The 24,469-nt window shown below is 40.6% G+C and overlaps 1 protein-coding gene across 3 annotated transcripts; it reads right to left on the bottom strand.

Annotated features, from left to right (window-relative positions):
* Positions 1–1,093: 1,093 nt before the first annotated feature.
* On the bottom strand, positions 1,094–7,142 carry LOC115148607 (E3 ubiquitin/ISG15 ligase TRIM25-like). 3 transcript variants are annotated; one of them, XM_029690649.1, is made up of 6 exons: positions 6,389–7,142; positions 6,070–6,150; positions 5,619–5,882; positions 5,201–5,360; positions 3,755–3,916; positions 1,094–3,599 (listed from the first exon to the last, which is right to left on the bottom strand). In XM_029690649.1, exons 1-6 carry the CDS (start codon positions 6,959–6,961, stop codon positions 3,061–3,063), a joined length of 1,779 nt encoding a protein of 592 aa, XP_029546509.1. In that variant the 5' UTR covers positions 6,962–7,142; the 3' UTR covers positions 1,094–3,060. The 3 variants fall into 3 exon arrangements, with proteins under 3 accessions (XP_029546509.1, XP_029546510.1, XP_029546511.1); XM_029690650.1 differs by having other exon boundaries at positions 5,649–5,882; XM_029690651.1 differs by lacking the exons at positions 1,094–3,599; positions 5,201–5,360 and having other exon boundaries at positions 3,852–3,916; positions 5,649–5,882.
* Positions 7,143–24,469: the final 17,327 nt, after the last annotated feature.

Raw genomic sequence — 24,469 nt, 5'->3', positions numbered from 1 at the left:
TCATTGCAACCCCACGAGGTGAGATCTTGCATGGAGCCCTAGGCCGAGGGAGATTGACAGTTCTTTTGTGTTTCTTCCATTTGCGAATAATCGCACCAACTGTTGTCACCTTCTCACCAAGCTGCTTGGCGATGGTCTTGTAGCCCATTCCAGCCGTGTAGGTCTACAATCTTGTCCCTGACATCCTTGGAGAGCTCTTTGGTCTTGGCCATGGTGGAGAGTTTGGAATCTGATTGATTGATTGCTTCTGTGGACAGGTGTCTTTTTTACAGGTAACAAGCTGCGGTTAGGAGCACTCCCTTTAAGAGTGTGCTCCTAATCTCAGCTCGTTACCTGTATAAAAGACACCTGGGAGCCAGAAATCTTTCTGATTGAGAGGGGGTCAAATACTTATTTCCCTCATTAAAATGCAAATCAATTTATAACATTTTTGACATACATTTTTCTGGATATTTTTGTTGTTATTCTGTCTCTCACTGTTAAAATAAACCTACTATTAAAATTATAGACTGATCCTTTCTTTATCAGTGGGCAAACGTATAAAATCAGCAGGGGATCAAATACTTTTTACGTTTTTCACAATTCCTGACATTTAATCCTTGTAAAAATTCCCTGTTTTAGGTCAGTTAGGATCACCACTTTATTTTAAGAATGTGAAATGTCAGAATAATAGTAGAGAGAATGATTTATTTCAGCTTTTATTTCTTTCATCACATTCCCAGTGGGTCAGAAGTTTACATACACTCAATTAGTATTTGGTAGCATTGCCTTTAAATAGGTTTAACTTGGGTCAAATGTTTCGGGTAGCCTTCCACAAGCTTCCCACAATAAGTTGGGAGAATTTTGGCCCATTCCTCCTGACAGAGCTGGTGTAACTGAGTCAGGTTTGTAGGCCTCCTTGCTCGCACACGCTTTTTCAGTTCTGCCCACAAATTTTCTATAGGATTGAGGTCAGGGCTTTATGATGGCCACTCCAATACCTTGACTTTGTTGTCTTTAAGCCATTTTGCCACAACTTTGGAAGTATGCTTGGGGTCATTATCCATTTGGAAGACCCATTTGCGACCAAGCTTTAACTTCCTGACTGATGTCTTGAGATGTTCCTTCAATATATCCACATAATTTTCCTTCTCATGTTAACGATGTCAAAAAAACACTTTTTTCAGGTAGCGACTACTCTCTCCAAAGTCAAGACGGAACTAAATCTATTGATTAGACAGAGAGCAGAATTAGCCAACCATCGAGTTAGACTCAACCATTACTTCCATGGTAATCGACCCAGTCATCTAAAAGCTAACATGCTTCGCAGTAATGATCAATTAGTGGATATTGCAACTATTGAATCTGAGTCAGGTAAATTACTATCAGATACCAAAGATTATTCTGCTTCTATAAAGAATTGTACACCTCTGAGTATAAATCAACACCAAGCCAGAGTGAGTCCTTTTTTAAAGATATGGGAGCCCAAAGCTCTCTCCATGAACTTAAAAGGGCGTTGGAGAAAAGCAAATCACTTGGTTGGGACAGTACTGCTACTGAGGTCTATACAATTTTTTGGAACCAATTAGTTCCTCTGTTACTTGAAATGATTAACACAGCCGTTCACAAAGGGTGGAGGCACAATTATTTTTTCTTTTTACATACTAAATGTATTGTTACTAACAAGCTATTTTTGTGTAGAAACTCATCCCTCTGTATGTCTATTTTTCTGTTTGTCTAAAACCAAAATATCATAATCAACAATGTAATCAATTCTCAAGAAATCTTTTTTTAGGCTGAAATAAAACGTGAAATTTAAGCTAGACCACAGTGAAAATCCATCATGTCCGTGATAGTCAGGATTAGTTCCATAGTAAACTGGAACCATAGGACTGGGTCGTCATAGTTCCAAGAGTCAATAGGATTCTATTCACCAAGGGGGAATTCCTACCCAAGTTAAGCAGTGTAAATGGCAAATAATTCCCTTCTTATGCACTTTTCTCTCTGCGCGTATACGGACCTTGAACTTAAGCATGAGAATGGCATGCCATTCACCCGCTATTCGTTTGGGGTGAAAATAAAACAAATAAAGGTGTGGTGAAGGAATGTGTACAGATGAATTGACTTAATGCCCTCATAATTCCCCCACCTTTACGCGTGATGAAATTATGAATTAGGTTGAGCAACCTGTCAGTTCCAAGTGGAACATCTCATTTATTTGTTTTCTGATAGAAATAACACCATTCTCTGTCATTTACAAATTGATAGGAGCTATTGATAACGAGCTAGGTAAGTGGGTGAGCGGTTTGGATAAGGGAATTGGAAACATAAATTACAATCGTTTTAGACCTATTTTACCTTATGATCCCTGGAGACAAATGTGAAACCAGTCATATGGCAGCAAACAAGCATATCAACAAATCACCTTTTCCACAGTGACATTTATGAAATGCTGGCCTAATAACTTGGGATGAAATTTGGAGACCCAAAGCTATAGCCTTCTGTAGCCATGTGCAAATGACACTACAGCGCCAAATCAGTTGATTTAGGTTTTCTAGAATGTTTTAATTATATGCCCGGACTTTTCACAGTATTCTTTACAATTTGAATCGTGTTAAATATTAGCCACTATAGGACGTCACCGTCAGTTAGACCCACATACATTTATAACTGTCATTGACTTTAGTGTTAATTTCCTTACATTTTGAATCATTCCATTCCATTGTTGGTTTAACTTTCTTTCCTCTGTCACTTTTGTGTGGTTGTTCCTGAGGATCGCTAGCAATAGTGCATCATATAAGGCTAATGTATTACAAGTTGTTCAATAATTTGGGACATGTAGCCTATTTGAATCATAGTACGCAAACCATATGTAGCAGTTTAAACCTGGAGCACGGTTCACGAGGACTGGACCATTGTCTCCACAGTCCCATGATTAGTGTGGATTATTAGGGTAGATATCAGAACTATGCGCTGACTTTGCGAAGAGTGATCAAATCTTTTAAAAATGCTAAAATCTTGCAACATGGATAGTTGAACATGTCATATACAGTAGCATGCCTGTATTTTTAACGAAGTTAATCACTGGTTCAGTATCTTTACAGATGATCCAGCATAAATCCAGAACCCAGGATAGAGGGGCTGATTAAATGTGGTCTGAACTCTGTGGAGGAGGGTCATTGTGTCAGAGACGCTGTAGAAGGACAGAGTTCCTGCCCTGTGGTCCAGGTACACTCCTACTATTCTGGAAGAGCGGGGTACACGTGTGGCAGTCCGTTTGTTATTGTGGTAGAAATAACAGCCAAGGATAGAACAACACACCAAACTCCAGGACTGATCATTGCCTCCAAACCAACACTCATCACCACGTCCTATTCTGCCAATCCCTTTATATGAGATGGCTATATAAGCCTTGAATGCACTCCACTCTACCTCCCAGTAGCAGGTTCCAGACAGACCCTCTCTACATAGGACTTGTTCATAGGAGGAAAATCTGTCTGGATGGTCAGGATAAGGCTGGGCCTTATTACTCCATGGACTCCACGTCACCTTCCTATTCCCCTCTGACAGACACAGCCAGTTATTAGCGGTGTTGGGATCCAATGTGAGCTGGCAGGAATCTGAGGACAAAGACAAAACGGGTGAAAGGTTGTGTGTGTGTGTGTGTGTGTGTGTGCGTGTGTGCGTGTGTGCGTGTGTGTGTGTGTGTGTGTGTGTGTGTGTGTGTGTGTGTGTGTGTGTGTGTGTGTGTGTGTGTGTGTGCATGCACACTCACATTCCAAGAACTCTTCTCTGGTCTTGGGTTCAGGCCTTATCTTCTGTAAGGTGGCATCATTTCTACATGACGCTAGTTCACCAACTAACAGATCAGACTGAGGCGTGCTGAATGACGTGAGACAACAGGGCTCAACGGGTGGAAAAATCTGGACTTTTGTCACTATGGAGATAAAGAACATCAAATATCACTGGTCCACACTGATCATTACTAAAACATACAGGAAGTTAACGGGTCAAGAAACTAAGGCTGGGGTTCAATGTAAGGCACAGAGCACGATACAGTAGGGGGATTCTACCAATTGGGAGCATTTTGAGAAGTGTAACTTTGTCAAAAAACCTTTTGATTTCACCTAATTTTAACATTCTGTCATAAAGAGCATAGCTTCAACTTCATCAAAAACACATTTTCCCATGTCAAGAGGTAATCATTTTTTTTACTATACTAAGTGCCAACAAAGTAACAGAGTTGACCATGTTATCTTAAATCAGCAATAAATCCTATTGTGAAAGGGGGAAAGGAAGCTAGTTGTGCGCAACAAGGAGTGGCAATTGAATGCAAACTCCACAAATACATTTAAATTGTTAAAATATTTCAAGCCTGTTTATCTATGGGTAAAAGGTTTTACGTGTTATATTCGACCCGCTCCATTTTCCACCACAAAAACACCAGAAAATGGTCAAAAAGAGTAGACCCAGCTCACCTGCTTTTACACAATGATTTGACTATTAGATGTTAAATGTTTGCTTTGACTTCTTTTTTTTTTAAGGAATAGTTTCGCCATATTAAATTGAGAGTTCAGTTCACGTAACCAGGTTGACCTTAAAATTAGGGACAAACTTTTAAATGAATCATTAATCACATGAAATATAAATGAATAATAATCTTCAGAAATTACTTTGTCAAAGCAACAAAAAAGCTAGGGCTTTGCAATGATGGTGAAAACTTGGAGACATTTTGGGGTTAAGTGGGTTAACATTTTTATGCACACTAAATTCAGATTTATTGAATTCTCCATGTTGTCTATACTAAAGGGCAATTAATTTAATATAAATAGCTTTTAAAATGCAATATTGGTGCACAATTTCTATTTAAAATATCAAAGAGATGCAAAAGACGCTCTTTTTATGGAACAACCAAGCAGACAATAGGCCTTTTAAAGGCATTTTTCCCAACGTTCGCAGAGCTTGCATTCATGGTAAATGTCAGCTCAAGTGTAAATAACCTTTAAAAGTATGTTATAGTGTGCTGCACTATAATGTACCGTGCATTGAATCCCAGTTTGAGAGTGGGTCTTCACTGAGTATTAACATTCAACTATGTTCAAATTAGATTACCTAATGAAATCACTATGTCAATGAGATTACTATGTCAATGAGATTAACTTTGATAGGATGAAGCACATTTCATTTCTAGTAATGTCCTTCAAAAAAGACCTAAACCTACTTTTTGCAGAGATCAAGGCAATTTCCCCAGAGCAGATAACTTCTATTTGATTTTTCAGCTCAGACACTGATTTCTTCACATCCTCAAAAGAGACATGTTGGTTGACAGTGATGCTCAGTAAGGCCTCAGATCCAGGAGGGACACAGAGGGACTGCAAAGTCTACAGAGTGAGGAAACAGGGAATAGATTATTGTTGAGAAAGAATCTCAGCCGTTCCCAAATCACTCCATATCCCTCCCCATTGGCCCTAACCCCTTGATGTTAGTATTTCTGAAGGGTCTGTATAGGTATAAGCAGTGTAGTGGTGAAGCTTCCACTGTACAGATCTTGCAAACATTGAAGGGTTAGGAGTAGGACCAATGGGAAGGGGATCATATTGGGAACGGCTGAAACGATCACTTTCTGCAGTGACACCTACTGCTGTGGAGAGCGAAACCAGTGATGTCACCTGGAGGAAATGAATGTGATCCTCTGTGTGTGAAAGCTGCTCCAGCTCAGCGTCTCTCTTCCTCAGCTTGGCTATCTCCTGCTCCAGTTGCTTCAGAAGTCCTTCAGCCTGACTCACTGCTGCTTTCTCCTGGGCTTTGATCAGCTCCTTCACCTCAGAACACCTTCTCTCAAAGGTGCAGATTAGCTCAGTAAAGATCTTCTCACTCTCCTCTACTGCTGCCTGTGCAGACCGCTGTTAAGACACAGAGAGAGGAGGAGTTCCATTTGAACCAGCACAGTCACTCAGTTCTCACCAGGACACCAGATAAGCAGGTTCCCCACAGTAGGTTTCACTGGTGTTCTCACTGGCTCTGCAGTATAGTTTACAATGAGTAAGTCACTCACTGCTAAGTGAATAAATGTATATGGTCAAAACTCACCTTCAGTGACTTCACAGAACGTCTCACCTCCTGCATCTCTTTCTTTATCTTCTGGATTCTCTGTTTCTCCCCCTGCTGCCTCTGTAGAGAAACAAATCTTCCATTGTCATTCCATAGATAATTTGTAAAAGTGTCTGTCTACGTCAAACTTTATGATAAGTCAATGTCCATACCATATGGAGGTGTGTATGTGTGCACGGACGTTAGTGTAACTACATTTTCCATAAAAAACACTTTTGAAATCAAATACTACTGCCATGCATATAATGACTTGTTAATTGCTCAAATATTCTGTAAATAATACAGTTTATGTCCTTACCTGTCTCTCAACCCTTTCTGATTCAGCTGACACTGTATCGTGGCCTTTATGATCACCTATCATACAGAGGTAACAGATAATTTGCTGATCGGTACGGCAGTACATTTCCAGCAGCTTGTCATGACGAGAGCAAATCTTCTCCTGTAGTTGTGTGGAGGCTTTGACCAGCTTGTGCTTCTTAAATGTAGGTGATTCATAGTGAGGTTGAAGGTGAGTCTCACAATAGGAGGCCAGACACTCCAGACAGGACTTGACAGCTTTGAGTTTTCTCCTAGTGCAGACGTCACACTCCACATCTCCAGGTCCAGCATAACAGTGATCAAGAGGAGCAGCTTGTCCTGTCTTCTTTAGACTCTCCACCAATTCAGTCAGCAGAGTGTTCGTGTTTAGAACAGGCCTTGGAATGAAAGTCTGTCTGCACTGCGGGCAGCTGTAGACACCCTTCTGGTAATCCTGATCCCAGTAATCCTTAATACAACCCATACAGTAGCTGTGTCCACAGGGAATAGCTACAGGATCCTTCAGTGGATCCAGGCAGATCGAACAACTGATCGAATCCATGGATGTTGCCATGTTGGTGCTGACACACTAACAGATGGAGTGCAGCAGAGTATCAGAGTTCACTAACGTTTCTCTAGAAGTGTTTATGGTTATAGAAATGAGAATTTATTGTGTGTGTACTCTGTACCTGCAAGGGGTGTGGCGTTGGATGGATTCTATATAGTTATATGAGGAACTATTTTCTTTGATAGTGAATATCTTCTCCTCAGCCAGTGCAGGGACGCCCATATAAAAAGATATTACAGTTTACTATAGAATAGTATAGTACTTTAGAATTCTGTAGTTAACTGTAGTAAATGGTAGTATACTCTAAAAAACATGTACTCTACACTGTAGTATCCCTAGATCGTGGGGTGCTTACTATAGACTTTTGTAGAATACTATACTACACACTGTACAATCCCTTGATCATGTGTAGTACTTACTTTAGAATGTTGTAGAATACTACACTAAAAACTGTTGTATCCCTCGATCATGTAGGGCCTGTTCAGACTGCGCACGCCTTTCCGACACACTTCTCAGTAGTTAGTATTCAGACTTTCCTTATGCAGGTGCTTAATGGGCTTTGCTGATGAGGTTCACTTGCACGCTAAATACATGTCTTTCAATGTTATTCATCCTGAAAGTTGCCGTATAAAATTTTTACATCTATGAAATATTGGAAGGTGAAAAAAAGTGTACAATAGGGGTTGAACAGTAGTCCTATAAATCTACCCTAATAATACTCATTAATCATGGAACTGTAATGACAACAGTCTAGTTGTTGTGAACCGTGCACAAGGCTACAGGTTTAAACTGCTAGGTATCAAATCAAATGTTACTTGTCACATACACATGGTAAGCAGATGTTAATGCGAGTGTAGTGAAATGCTTATGCTTCTATTTCCGACCATGCAGTAATTTCTAACAAGTAATCTAACAATTTCACAACAACTACCTTATACACACAAGTGTAAAGGAATGAATAAGAATATGTACATAAAAATATATGGATGAGCGATGGCCGAACGGCATAGGCAAGATGCAGTAGATGATATAGAGTGCAGTATATACATATGAGATGAGTAATGTAGAGTATGTAAACATTATATAAAGTGGCATTGATTAAAGTGGCTAGTGATACATTTATTACATCCAATTTTTAATTATTAAAGTGGCTAGAGATTTGAGTCAGTATGTTGGCAGTAGCCACTCAATGTTAGTGATGGCTGTTTAACTGTCTGATGGCCTTGAGATAGAAGCTGTTTTTCAGTCTCTTGGGTCCCAGCTTTGATGCACCTTTACTGACCTCGCCTTCTGGATGATAGCGGGATGAACAGGCAGTGGCTCGGGTGGTTGTTGTCCTTGATGATCTTTTTGGCCTTCCTGTGACATCGGGTGGTGTAGGTGTCCTGGAGGGCTGGTAGTTTGCCCCCGGGTGTGCAGACCTCCCTACCCTCTGGAGAGCCTTACAGTTGTGGGTGGAGCAGTTGCAGTACCAGGCAGTGATACAGCCCAACAGGATGCTCTCGATTGTGCATCTGTAAAAGTTTGTGAGTGATTTTGGTGACATGCCAAATTTCTTCAGCCTCCTGAGGTTGAAGAGGCGCTGCTGCGCCTTCTTCACCACGCTGTCTGTGTGCGTTGACCATTTCAGTTTGTCCGGGATGTGTACGCCGAGGAACTTAACTTTCCACCTTCTCCACTACTGTCCCGTCGATGTGGATAGGGGGCTCCCTCTGCTGTTTCCTGAAGTCCACGATCATCTCCTTTGTTTTGTTGACATTGAGTGTGAGATTATTTTCCTGACACCACACTCCGAGGGCCCTCAGCTCCTCCCTGTAGGCCGTCTCATCGTTGTTGGTAATCAAGCCTACCACTGTAGTGTCGTCTGCAAACGTGATGTTTGAGTTGGAGGCGTGCATGGCCACGCAGTCATGGGTGGACAGGGAGTACAGGAGAGGGCTGAGAACGCACCCTTGTGGGGCCCCAGTGTTGAGGATCAGCGGGGTGGAGATGTTGTTTCCTACCCTCACCACCTGGGGGCGGCCCGTCAGGAGGTCCAGGACCCAGTTGCACAGGGCAGGGTCGAGACCCAGGGTCTCGAGCAAAATGACGAGTTTGGAGGGTACTATGGTATTAAATGCTGAGCTGTAATCGATGAACAGCATTCTTATATAGGTATTCCTGGTATGTTCTGCGTTCCATAATGATTCAAAATAGGCCACATGTCCCAATTTTTTGCACAACTTGTAAAACTTTAGCCTAATATGATCCACTATTACTATCGATCCTCAGGAACAACCACACTAATGTGACAGAGGAAAGAAAGATAAACTAATTATGTAACGGAATCAAACTAATTATGTAACGGAATCATGAAAAATGTAAGGAAATTAACACTAAAGGCAAAGACAGTTATAAATGTATGTGGGTATAACTGATGGTGGCTACCCATATTGGCTAAAATTTAACACAATCAAAATTGTAAAAACGAAATAATACAGTGAAAAGTCTGGGGATATAATTAAAACATTCTAGAAATCATAAATCAGCTCGGTAGGTTTGGCGTTATAGGCCTACTGTCATTTGTGCATGACTACAGAAGCCTGTAGCTTTGGTCTAGTTATAAGGCCAGCATTTCATAAACTTCTCTGTGGAAAAGGTGATATTGACATGCTTCAGTTTGCTGTCATATGATTGTTTTTACATGTCTCCAGCGATCATAAGGTAAAATAGATCTAGGCGTATGTCGCAAGTCACGACTTCACAGAGAGCCTTTTGAACGTCTTTTTTGGGGCAGAAATTTTTTGGGGCAGAAATGCCTTCTCAAACATTTCATGTGCCTTAACTTTCATGTGCCTTCATATCAAACTTGTATGTCATCGGTAAATACGAATAAAATTGTTAAATTATGATCCTAGTTGGTTTAGCCCCAGAAAAGTAAGCAACCTTCACGCTAGCCATGATTGGCTGAGATAATGAGTGGGCTGGACATGCCGAGAGATGAGTTTGGATTGGTCGGTGTTGCATCTTGTGTCTATAAAATGAGCTGCTTGTACTGCAGTTTTTTTCCGAAAGATATTATGTTAGCCATGGAGAACTGCAAATATGTTGGTACTTCTCTCAATAACATTGCTGCCCTGAATTTATCAGGTGCTATCGACAAAGGTCAGTGGGGAAAAAAGTTTTGATGGACTACTTTCTGGAAGACAATCGTGCCATGCTATTTACATTTACTTTTACGTCATTTAGCAGACGCTCTTATCCAGAGCGACTTGCAAATTGGTGCATTCACCTTATGATATCCAGTGGAACAACCACTTTTACAATAGTACATCTATATATTTTTTTTTTTGGGGGGGGGGGGGGTTAGAAGGATTACTTTATCCTATCCCAGGTATTCCTTAAAGAGGTGGGGTTTCAGGTGTCTCCGGAAGGTGGTGTTTGACTCCGCTGTCCTGGCGTCGTGAGGGGGCTTGTTCCACCATTGGGGTGCCAGAACGCCGCAGCCCGTCTGGTGTTCAACCTTCCTAAGTTCTCTCACGTCACCCCGCTCCTCCGCACACTCCACTGGCTTCCAGTTGAAGCTCGCATCTGCTACAAGACCATGGTGCTTGCCTACGGAGCTGTGAGGGGAACGGCACCTCCGTACCTTCAGGCTCTGATCAGTCCCTACACCCAAAGAAGGGCACTGCGTTCATCCACCTCTGGCCTGCTCGCCTCCCATAAATGGTCTGCCTGTACAAGCACCACCTGGACTGGACACAGCTAGACAAACTATATTTTTGAGGCTATGGACATCACATGCCCTGCACCAAAGTCAAGGGCAGGACAGAAACAGGCTCTCTGAATATAGATTCCTTTGTTCATGCGCGGTTTGGACGGACCAGTCATCAGCACTATCTGCAGTGCCTCTATCCTGTTGCTCAGCCACTTTACCCCTGATTGTATGCATATAACTACCTCGTCTATCACTGATATGGTTATTGTTCTTGTAAATACTGTATATTTTATTTATATTGACACTATCTATTTCTGATATTGCTAATATGCAAGTAACCATTTGGCTGTACCATTTACACCTTCTGTAGAGACCATCCACTTAGCAAGACAGCAAAATATTGATAAATAAAATGAATATTGATATGTGTGGTCGTTACATGATTTTGTGACATACCGCAACAATATCATGTGACTGTATCAAGTGTCCACAACTTAAATATATGGCGCATGCATGTGTTTATGTACTGTACATGTGCACCTCACTCAGGTTTCAACTCAGGTTGCATGGCCTTAACTTATGTATGTAATACTATGTGATACGTGCATGTGTAACAGTATATAAAGTATGCTAATGTACTGGTGTGAAGGAATTTGGGCAGTGATGTAAAGTACTTAAGTAAAAATACTTTAAAGTACTACTTAAGTCGTTTTTTTGTGGTATCTGTACATTACCATACAATTTATATTTTTGGCAACTTTTACTTAACTACATTTGTAAAGAAAATGATGTACTTTTTACGCCATACATTTTCCTTGACACCCGAATGTACTTGTTACATTTTGACAGGAAAACTGTACAATTCAAACACTTATCAAGAGAACATCCCTGGTCATCCACTGCCTCTGATCTGGCAGATTCACTAAACACATGCTTCGTTTGTAAATTATGTCTGCGTGTTGGAGTGTGCCCCTGGCTATCCATCAATAAAAAATAATACAATTGTGCCGTCTGGTTTGCTTATTATAAGGAAGTTGAAATGGTTTATATTTTTACTTTTAATACTTAGGTACATTGTTCCCTGGCTGTTTAAAAAAAATACAATTGTGCCGTTTGGTTTAATATAAGGAATTTGAAATGATTTATACTTTTACTCAAGTATGAAAATTTAGTACTTTTTACACCACTGGATGCGGCTGAGGGTTATAGCATTTCTTTGACATGACCCATCAAAAATGCTGTGTGTAGTATACCATTTTGTAACTCTGAGCTCTGAATGAAATTCAAAATTTGCTACGTAAAACCAAATCCAGGTGGTGAGTCACATATTGTTCCAATTGGAACCGACAGGTTGCTCAACCTTATTGATCAGTTCATTAAGTTTGAAGGTGGTGGAATTGTGAGGGAATTCAACTTATAAGGATCTGACCCTTTTTTTCAATTTTCGCCTAAAATGATATACCCAAATCTAACTGCCTGTAGCTCAGGACCTGAAGCAAGGATATGCATATTCTTGATACCATTTGAAAGGAAACACTTTAAAGTTTGTGGAAATGTGAAATTAATGTAGGAGAATATAACACATTAGATCTGGTAAAAGATAATACAAAGAAAAAAACATGCGTTTTTTGTTGTTGTACCAGCATCTTTGAAACGCAAGAGAAAGGCCATAATGTATTATTCCAGCCTAGGTGCAATTTAGATTTTGGCCACTAGATGGCAGCAGTGTATGTGCAAAGTTTTAGACTGATCCAATGAACCATTGCATATCTGTTCAAAAGGTTGTATCAAGACTGCCCAAATGTGCCTAATACATTTTCTAGTTCATAATTGTGCACTCTCCTCAAACAATAGCATGGCATTCTTTCACTTTAATAGCTACTGTAAATTGGACAGTGCAGCTAGATTAACAATAATTTAAGCTTTCTGCCCATATCAGATGTCTATGTCCTGGGAAGTTTTCTTGTTACTTACAACCTCATGCTAATCACATTAGCCTACGTTAGCTCAACCGTCCCGCGGGGGGATACCAATCCCGTAGTTATGTCAAGGTCAGAATACTGCGTATCTGTAGACACTTCCGACACACTTTAATTTCTTTGATCTCCACCCCCAACGAATAGAGGGTGAGTAGCATACTATTCCAATGCTTGATTAAGTTCATGGTCAGAATAGGTGTAGAAAGTAAAGTGCATAAAATGGGAATTGCGTTCCATTTGCGCGCTCTTAACTCAGGTCGGATTTCCCCCAGTAGTGCTTACACTGGAGAATACTATACTACACACTGTAGCATCCCTCGATCACGTAGCGCTTACTTTATCATTATTAGATCGATTAGACTGCTAGCTAGCTTTATTGCTAGCTTTGCTGATGATGTTTTGATTTGAACGTGCTGTCCTTGGCGAGCTCACACCAATGATTTCCTCTGAGGTTCCCCCTTGATCATGTAGTGATTACAATCGAATTTTGTAGTATACTGTAGAATACAATTCTCCACACTGTAATATCTATTGATTGATAGATTTTATTTGACTATTTAAAAACAATACAACCACAAAATTTGTTGAAAATAACAATAAAAAACATTTCCTGGTTGTTTAGATTCTAATAGTTCACCTAATTTCCGTTTATGTGACAAAACAAGCAGTCATTGTGTAAAGAATCATTGTACCATCTAAACCGCTGTGAAACATATTTTCCATAACCAAAAATATTGTATTTTCAGCTGTTTGAAGCTGGTGTACCAAACCGAAAGTAAATCTACAGTAAATACTGCAAAAACACTACAGTGACTACTATAGTATACAATACAGTAATACTACAGTATTTAGACCATAGTATATTGTCGTATATTTTCATGTGGGCGGCCAAAGGTCCTTGCTTGCTTCGTACTCATTCCCTCCAATTCCTTACCTACCTCTCCAGGTAAGCATCTCTACCCACCAAGCACCCCTGTTGGTCTAAGAAGATCATGGGCATGCTGCTGGAGAAGGACAACACCGAGCTTCACTTCAAGTTGGATGAAGCGGTGGTTGTGTATCAAGCTCAACTGGCTAAAACGAGCCACACAGATATCTGTGCCCATCTGAGCTAGAGTTCCCAGCAAAGACATGGGATGGTGAATACCTGCTTCACTTGCAGAAAGAAACTGCACCTTGTTTCTGGGCGCACACATGAGAATGAGCTTTTGCCTTTAGAGCTAAACTAAACAACGAAGGATACAGAGCTAGGGTATTAGGACCCAATTTGAAATTACTTGTATAAATAATACTAGGAGAAACATCTGTCCGGTCTGGAGCAAAGAGGTCATCCAGTTCTCCCACATGGTTTCCTCTTACTGAAGCTAAAGACTCATTTGGTGGTTTTGTGGCAAAAACGATATGGCTAGATCTTCAACAATTTTTTTTTTACCAGATCTAGTAAAATGGGTATAGTTTTGTCCTTTACAAGACTGCCTAAACGTTGTTGGATAAATGAATAATCCAATATTGTGTGTTCTTTTGAACACTGTTGTTTATTGATTTCAGCCTCGGCCATGTAACCTACTATAGCAATACAGCTTTTAGATGCAAACGCATCAAAATCTTAATAGTGGGATTGATTCATAGGTATTATTCACTCTATCGTACCTAAGTTTTTGTGAGAGGAACGACTGCCACCCTTAATGGCAGGGCTGGGAATTGCCACGGACCTCCAGTTACAAAATTATTATGATACTAAGGTGCCGGTACGATATGTATTGCGATTCTCACAATTCTATATGTACTGCGATTCAATACTGCAATTTGATGTCCCAAACATATTGCTCACTATGTCTGCTGCAGAGAGACAAAGGGGAGAATGAGAAAACTAGTTTTGATCAGTCAGGGAAATAAAAGTGCTGAAAACATGTTGGCCCACTATTTATAAAGAAGATGAAGAACAAGCTATAGGAAGAAAAATACCTGAGTTTTGGCGCAGGTACAGACGACTAGTGCTAACTAACGTTAACAAATATATAACTTTTTTTACAAATCGATACTTGGAGTCAAATAGCAATATAATATCGCGATATGTAATTCTATCGATTTCCCCCCATCGCTAAAAGGTATGCCACACACATAGAGGTGAGACAGTTTTGAGTGATGGATATCACCATGACACACTTGCCACAATTAACCCGGTTTAGACAGCGCAGTAGAAAACCATCTTCTGAACTGAGGAATACCGAAACACAGAGAGACGTGTGTTGAGCAGTATGCCCCCGACTTTGTACTTTGCGGGGTGGGCAGTGGGAGGGAGGCGGGGTTAGACAGACAGCTCATCTATGCTATGCCGATACGTCTCCCCTCTGAGGAGACGTTTACTGTATTTATAGAGACTCCGCCAAGTCTGCGACACTAAGTATACACATGAGATCACTGAGCAAGAATGAGAAACCCTGATGTCAGCCGAGGTCGTGGTGAGAGTATTCACCATAAAGGATCCGTAACAGGGTGAAGATGCTACATTTTGTTCCTTTTGAATAATGAGAAAATGTGATCTTGGCCAATCTTTGTGCAATGGTAACATCTCTATGTCTTACATAGAACAGGCAGAAACTAAGAGGAGTTGCTGATATATTAAAGGCACTGTTACACATTGAGACAAATACTGAGTTGAGAAGGTGTTATAGGGGGCAAAGTGAAATCCAAGTACCCAATGGAAGATTTGGCAATAGGCTACTCCTTCTGTTGGCAATACTCCTTTTTTTTCAAGCTGATCAACTGACACTAAAAATGATGATAGAATATGAAGTAACACAGATCAAAGTCCTCACTGAAAATAGAACAGTAACCTACCTTTCAACTTGAAAACACTGAGGATGATCTCTAGCACAGTCTCCTAATGTATAACAGAAACAGATGGGAGCAACCCTGGGAAGAAAGCAAGCCAACAATGTGCATTCCTCCACAAATTGATGTTCAATTTGCTTTTGTAATTGATGTAATGTTGATATATATACACAACACAACAAATATGAAATTGTGGCCCCTGTATTTACAGAGACTAAGCACCCCTTATCCATAGTTCTGACCAGTGCCTGTAAATCAATCACACAATAGGAGCCAATGGGGCCCTATACCCTGTCTCGTCAGTGGCCCCTTACACAGTTGTGCTGAAAACCACTCGGGCACCACACACCATCTATAAGCTCAATGAGCAAATACCATAGATTAGATAGGTCTACGTCTTTAAAAACAAGGCAATGGTATACACATTCAAAAAGTGTACTGGTGCTGGGATAATCGCAAACCTGAGATCAAACTGTGTGCAGGCTTCTTTTTCTCACAGACTGACAATTCTTGTAACATTTCATCATTATGAGCAAAGTAAGGTACAGTATATACAGTACCAGTCAAAAGTTTGGACACAGCTACGCATTCAAGGGTTTCCTTTATTTGTATTATTTTCTTTATTTTAGAATAGTGAGTGTGCAAAACTATTATCAAGGCCAAGGGTGGCTACTTTGAAGAATCTAAAATCTAAAATATATTTTAATTTGTTAAAAACAAATTTGCTTACTACATGATTCCATGTGTTATTTCATAGTTTTCATGTATTCACTATTATTCTACAATGTAGAAATCTAGTAAAACCGTTGAATGACTAGGTGTGTATGTAGCATATATTGTATGTATGTACTGTATGTAGCATATATTGTCATGTGAATGCTGTACAGTATATATTTTCTATACATTTTTTTATTTAACCTTTATTTAACTAGGCATGTCAGTTAAGAACAAATTTTTATTTACAATGACGGCCTACCAAAAGGCAAAAGGCCTCCTGTGGGGACGGGGAGTCACAGGAAGAGTCGGACCAAAGTGCAGCGTGTGTCGTTCCACATTTTATTTTCAGCGTGAAACTATGCGATACATAAACAATAAACTGAACTAACAAAAACAACAAACCGTGACACAGAGGTGAAACATACACTACTCAAAATGAATCTCCCACAAACCCAGGTGGGACAAACACCAACTTAAATATGACCTCCAATTAGAGACAATGATGACCAGCTGCCTCTAATTGGAGTTCACCCCAAACAAAGCCCAACATAGAAATACAAAACTAGAACAACCCAACATAGAAATACAAAACTAGAACAGAACAACATAGAAAAACTAAACTAGAAACCCCCCTGTCACGCCCTGACCTACTCTACCATAGTAAATAACAGCTTACTATGGTCAGGACGTGACACGGAGGCTGGGTTTAAAAATTAAATAGGAAATAAAAATATAGGGCAAAACACACATCACGCCATTTTTTTACCTTTTCTTTAAGTGGGCAAGTCAATTAAGAACAAATTCTTATTTACAATGACGGCCTACCCCGGCCAAACCTGGATGACGCTGGGCCAATGGTGCGCCGCCCGATTGGATTCCCAATCACGGCCAGATATGATACAGCCTGGATTCAAACCAGGGACTGTAGTGACACCTCTTGCAATGAGATGCATTGGCTTAGAAAGCTGCGCCACTCGGGAGCCCAAGAGAGAGACAAAAGAGACACCACAACGCTACATAAAGAGAGACCTACAGTAAGACAACAGCATAGCATGGCAGCAACACATGACAACACAGCATGGTAGCAACACAACATGACAACAACATGGTAGCAACACAACATGGCAGCAGCGCAACATGGTAGCAGCACAAAACATGGTACAAACATTATTGGGCACAGACAACAGCACAAAGGGCAAGAAGGTAGAGACAACAATACATCACGTGAAGCAGCCACAACTGTCAAGTGTCCATGATTGAGTCTTTGAATGAAGAGATGGAGATAAAACTGTCCAGTTTGAGTGTTTGTTGCAGCTCGTTCCAGTCGCTAGCTGCAGCAAACTGAAAAGACGAGCGACCCAGGGATGTGTGTGCTTTGGGGACCTTTAACAGAATGTGACTGGCAGAACGGGTGTTGTATGTGGAGGATGGGGGCTGCAGTAGATATCTCAGATAGGGGGGAGTGAGGCCTAAGAGGGTTTTATATATATAATAGGACCATGTATGTAAAATGTATGTATATCTAACTCAAGTAAATTACATAAATAAAAACACTACTGAATAAATAAGTGCTTTTACAAAAAAGCTATAAAAACAAAAACAGCTATTTTTGTCCTCTGAAGAGAGATGACCTACGCTCTCAACAACTTTGACTTTTTATTAAAATGTTTCTGGTAAATAATAATAAAAAATAATAAAAAACATATCATGTTCTTTTTGACCAGACAGCATCAGATAGATGGGCTACACATACAGAGACAGAGGGGCGCTGTTTCACTCGCTCGGATGCTTTCTCCGGTGAGGTATATTCAGCCTCTTGCGAATTGAAGGAAGATTATGAAACACAGAGACCAAATGTTTTTTAGTATTTTTTTCAATATTTTGGGTATGTCTGGCTTCCCTTGGCATCCATGAATACATGCCACTAGTCGCCCCCCCCCCCCCCCCCCAAATAACATATGATAGCTCAATGTAAAAATTGCATATACATACACACATGCATATATACTGTACATACACATACAGTGCATTCGTAAAGTATTCATATCCCTTGAATTTTTGCAACTTTATTCTAAAATTTATTAAATTGATTTTATTCTACACACAATGCCCCATAATAACAAAACAAAACTTTTTTTACATTTTTGCTAATTTATTAAAAATAAAAATGGAAAAATCACATTTACATAAGTACTCAGACCCTTTACTTAGTACTTTGTTGAAGCACCTTTGGCAGCATTTACAGCCTCGAGTCGTCTTGGGTAGGACACTACAAGCTTGGCACACCTGTATTTGGGAGTTTCTCCCATTCTTCTCTGCAGATCCTCTCAAGCTCTGTCAGGTTGGATGGGGAGCGTTGCTGCATAGCTATTTTCAGGTCTCTTCAGAGCTGTTCGATCGGGTTCAAGTCTGGGATCTGGCTGGGCCACTCAAGCACATTCAGAGACTTGTCCCGAAGCCACTTCTGCATTGTCTTGGCTGTGTGCTTAAGGTTGTTGTCCATTACCCCAGTCTGAGGTCCTCAGCACTCTGGAGCAGGTTTTCATTAAGGATCTTTGCCTCGATCCTGACTAGTCTCCCAGTCCCTGCCACTGAAATCATCCCCCACAGCATGATGCTGCCACCACCATGCTTCACTGTAGGGATGGTGCCAGGTTTCCTCCAAATGTAACGCTTGGCATTCAGGCCAAAGAGTTCAATCTTGGTTTCTTCAGACCAGAGAATCTTGTTTCTCATGGTCTGGGAGCCAAACGTGTGCAAAGCTGTCATCAAGGCAAAGGGTGGCTACCTTGAAGAATCTAAAATCTAAAATATATTTTGATATGTTTAACACTTTTTTGGTTACTACATGATTCCATATGTGTTATTTCATAGTTTTCATGTCTTCACTATTATTCTACAATGTAGAAAATAGCAAAAATAAAGAAAAAACCTGGAATGAGTAGGTGTCCAAACTTTTGACTGGTACTGTACATACATTAGATTTTACTCTGGTATGTAGTGTTTTCAATAATATGATTACTGATTATAAACTCCTTAATCGCACCCCTCAGCTACTCTCAGCCCATCCCACCTATCACCTTAGACCACCCCTGTTTGGTTTCCATGTGCCATACTGTGCTGTGATGTTTTACATTAATTTTTAACCTTTTTAATCGCATTATATCCACAGATTGTGAGAAAAATATGAAATCCTTTAAAAGCTATTATACTATTGTTGATGGATTGACTATGGCTTTCCAAATCACCCGACACTGCTGTTTGTAGGATACATTTTAAATGAATGTTGTAATTTTTTTGCCATTCCTGAACATGTGACCAGAAACAAGCTACATAGGGACTATACCGGAATAATTGGTCTAATGATTCTGTCTCTTCGCAGCAAAATCTGCAGAGTTTAGATTGTTATATGCCCCATATATATAGCATTCTGTTGGTGGCAAGAATTTTGTATAATAATTTAAATTGAAAAACTTGACGTGTTGAATAGTGTTGTTTTTTGTAACAGTTCTTATACACTACATGACCAAAAGTATGTGGACAGCTGCTCGTCGAACATCTCATTCCAATATCATGGGCATTAATATGGAGTTGATCCCGCTTTTGCTGCTATAACAGCCTTCACTCTTCTGGGAAGGCTTTCCACTACATGTTGGAACATTGCTGCGGGGACTTACTTCCATTCAGCCCCAAGAGCATTAGTGAGGTTGGGCACTCATGTTGGGTGAAAATGCCTGACTCGCAGTCAGCGTTCCAATTCATCCCAAAAGTGTTTGATGGGGTTGAGGTCAGGGCTCTGTGCAGGCCAGTCAAGTTCTGCCACACCGATCTCGACAAAACATTTCTGTTTGGACCTCGATTTGTGCACGGGGGCATTGTCATGCTGAAACAGGCCTTTTGTTTGGGCCTTCCCCAAACTGTTGTCACAAAGTTGGAAGCACAGAATTGTTTAGAATGTCATTCTATGCTGTAGCGGGAATATTTCCTTTCACTGGAACTAAGGGGCCTAGCCAGAACCATGAAAAACAGCCCCAGATCATTATTCCTCCTCCATCAAACTATGCATTGGGGCAGGTAGCATTCTCCTAGCATCCGCCAAACCCAGATTTGTCCTTCGGACTGCCAGATGGTGAAGCGGGACTTGTCACTCCAGAGAACGTGTTTCCACTGCTCCAGAGTCCAATGGTGGCGAGCTTTACACCGCTCCAACTGACGCTTGGCATTGTGCATGGTGATCTTAGGTTTGTGTGTGGCTGCTCGGCCATGGAAATCCATTTAATGAATTTCATGAAGCTCCCAACAAACAGTTATTGTGCTTCCAGCGGCAAGTTGCTTCCAGAGGCAATTTGGAATTCGTCAGTGAGTGTTGAAACCGAGGATAGACGATTTTTACACTATTTTTACACGGTATGCGCTTCACTCGGTGGTCCCGTTCTGTGAGCTTTTGTGGCCTACCACTTCATGGCCTTTCTTAATAATCTACTGGAGAACCAGTTCGGGTTTAAGTATAACATATGTATGAGTGAAGCTTTTAGTGAGCGGTTTAATGCTTTAATATTGAAACATTTCAGCCCCCAAACTCATATTCATTATATAAATAGGCACTTTTAATTTTGTCTTGCTTAGCGTTCCAAATAAAGTGAAATATTATTTGCTCATATGATTTAAAATACTAGTGGTCTGGATTAGGCAGCACCATTTGTAGGTAAGTAAACTGTGATAGGACCAAAGAGTTAATCAATGTGATTTTTCCATAAATAGACAGGTATTTACCTCTCCATGGTTGCAGAATCTTGTCTATTTTTACCAACTTTCTATTGAAATTGGTTGTGGTAAGTTAATTTATATTTTTAGAGATATAAATACCAAGTATGTCTACTTCACCATCAGCCCATTTTATTTGTAAACTGCAAGGCAGTGTAGAGATTGTATCTTTTAACGATTTAATACGTAATATGGTGCACTTCTCATAATTGGGTTTTAGTCCAGATATGCTAGAAAGGTGATCTAGATCTTCAGTGAGACCATGCAGGGATCCAGATTGCAGACTTAAGAAGAGACTTTAGTCATTGACATACATTGACACTTTTGTGTTTAACACCTGGATTTCTAACCCCTTGATGTTCTTGTTGGATCTAATTTTAATAACTAACATTTCGATGGCCATAATAAATAGATATGGAGACAACACACAGCCTTGTTTACTCTGCTTGACAGGGCAACACTTTCTGAGACGTAACCATTATTTACTATTTTACACATTATTTAAACATTTTTGCTATACATAACTTTAACCCATGGTATAAGAGATTCACCTAAATTAAAATATATAAATTCTAGTCGTACTTTATCAAAAGCCTTTCCAAAATCTGCTATAAAGACCAGGCCTGGTATCTTTGATGTTTCATTATGTTATATTGTTTCAAGTAATTGTCGCATATTATCTCCAATATGTTATCCATGTTAAAAACCTGTCAGATCAGGATGAACAATATCTGGTAAAAACCCTTTTAATTCTATGTGCTATGCATTTCGCCAGGATTTTCGCATCGCAACATTGCAGTGTAAGAGGCCTCCAGTTTTTTAAATGGACTGGATCTTTATACTTACTACCAGTAGTAATGAAATCAGACCTTCTTGCTGAGTACCTGACAGTCTACCATTTTTATAAGAGTAGTTAAAACATGCTAATAATGGATCTTTGAGTACATCAAAAAAGGTCTGATATACCTCTACTGGTATACCATCAAGCCCTCGTGTTTTTCCAGACTGAAAGGATTTAATTGCCTCAAGAAGTTGTGAGTTGGCCTTCATACAGGTCTTTCTGTACATTTGTTAATTTTAGATTATTATTATTATTATTATTACCGTCCTTACAGTTAACATCATTCAATTGAAATGGAGGAGACTAAAAATAAACTATTATGCTTCCTCTTTCAAAATATAATTTGGTGAATCGTGGATGACTCCGGCATTTGTAACGAGTTTCTGTAAATTACTTTTGGTAGCATTTCTATGTAGAAGATTCAAGAAAAATGTGATGCATTTTTCATAATTTTCCATCCAATTCACTTTGTTTTTGTAATAAATTACACTTGATCATTCTGGAATAAGTTCCTCCAATTATTTTTGTTTTTCCTCTAACTTATTTTATGCCTCTATAGAACAGTTTTTATTGCTATCTACCTGTGCTGTTATTTTTTCTATTTCCTTTATTAGTCCAATCTCTTTTGACCGAAACTGCTTTTGTTTTAATGGCCTCTAAAAGTACATTTCAAAGTGTCCCATACAATAAGGGGTTCTGCTGTACCTACAGTATGTTGTTCAGAGAAAAGTCAATTATTAATTATTTTGTCTAAGTTATGTCACGTGTGCTCCCTCTCCGGCCTCTAGGTCACCAGGCTGCTCGTTATGGTGCACACCTGTCACCATCGTTACGCGCACCTTCGTGTCGTCAGACTCACCTGGACTCCATCACTTCCCTGATTACCTTCCCTATATACGTCACTCCCTTTGGTTCCTTCCCCAGGCGTCATTGTTTCTGTTTCTTGTCTGTGTGCTGTTTGAGTTTCTTGTTTTGTATTATGTTCTGTTAATTTATTAAAATACTAACTCTCTGAACTTGCTTCCCGACTCTCAGCGCACGTCGTTACAAGTTAAGAACAAATTGTCATCCAATAAGCATTGATTATATTTCCAATACCCCCGTCCATGTGGAAATTCAGTAAGAGTTATATGGAGGCCAATTAGATGGTGGTCCGATCGCATTTGGTCTCCTATCAACACTTTTTTTTAAACTTTTGGTGCCAGCGAGAATGACACCAGGAAGTAGTCAAAATGGCAAGCTTGATTAAGCCTCCTCCATGTTTATCTCACTAGGTCAGGGTTTTTTAGCCTGCATATTATCCACTAGTTCTAATGTATCCATGATATGTGTGATCTTAAGTGCATGAGGGTGATAGTGTGTTATGTGATTTCCTTTATGATCCATTGAGATACTTAAAACCGTATATAATCTCCCACCATAATGAAAAATGGATTTGTTACTTGTGAGCTCAACAGATGACTTTATATACACTGCTCAAAAAAATAAAGGGAACACTTAAACAACACAATGTAACTCCAAGTCAATCACACTTCTGTGAAATCAAACTGTCCACTTAGGAAGCAACACTGATTGACAATAAATGTCACATGCTGTTGTGCAAATGGAATAGACAACAGGTGGAAATTATAGGCAATTAGCAAGACACCCCCAATAAAGGAGTGGTTCTGCAGGTGGGGACCACAGACCACTTCTCAGTTCCTATGCTTCCTGGCTGATGTTTTGGTCACTTTTGAATGCTGGTGGTGCTTTCACTCCAGTGGTAGCATGAGACGGAGTCTACAACCCACACAAGTGGCTCAGGTAGTGCAGCTCATCCAGGATGGCATATCAATGCGAGCTGTGGCAAGAAGGTTTGCTGTGTCTGTCAGCGTAGTGTCCAGAGCATGGAGGCGCTACCAGGAGACAGGCCAGTACATCAGGAGACGTGGAGGAGGCCGTAGGAGGGCAACAACCCAGCAGCAGGACCGCTACCTCCACCTTTGTGCAAGGAGGAGCAGGAGAAGCACTGCCAGAGACCTGCAAAATGACCTCCAGCAGGCCACAAATGTGCATGTCTCTGCTCAAACGGTCAGAAACAGACTCCATGAGGGTGGTATGAGGGCCCGACGTCCACAGGTGGGGGTTGTGCTTACAGCCCAACACCGTGCAGGATGTTTGGCATTTGCCAGAGAACACCAACATTAGCAAATTCGCCACTGGCGCCCTGTGCTCTTCACAGATGAAAGCAGGTTCACACTGAGCACGTGACAGGCGTGACAGAGTCTGGAGACGCCGTGGAGAACATTCTGCTGCCTGCAACATCCTCCAGCATGACTGGTTTGGTGGTGGGTCAGTCATGGCGTGGGGTGGCATTTCTTTGGGGGGCCGCACAGCCCTCCATGTGCTCGCCAGAGGTAGCCTGACTGCCATTAGATACCGAGATGAGATCCTCAGACCCCTTGTGAGACCATATGCTGGTGCGGTTGGCCCTGGGTTCCTCCTAATGCAAGACAATGCTAGACCTCATGTGGCTGGAGTGTGTCAGCAGTTCCTGCAAGAGGAAGGCATTGATGCTATGGACTGGCCCGCCCGTTCCCCAGACCTTAATCCAATTGAGCACATCTGGGACATCATGTCTCGCTCCATCCACCAACGCCACGTTGCACCACAGACTGTCCAGGAGTTGGCGGATGCTTTAG

Source organism: Salmo trutta, chromosome 15, assembly GCF_901001165.1.
Source record: "Salmo trutta chromosome 15, fSalTru1.1, whole genome shotgun sequence".
NCBI lineage: Eukaryota > Metazoa > Chordata > Actinopteri > Salmoniformes > Salmonidae > Salmo > Salmo trutta.
Note: the sequence above shows the minus strand (reverse complement) of the source record. Positions and strands in the feature narration are given on the sequence as shown.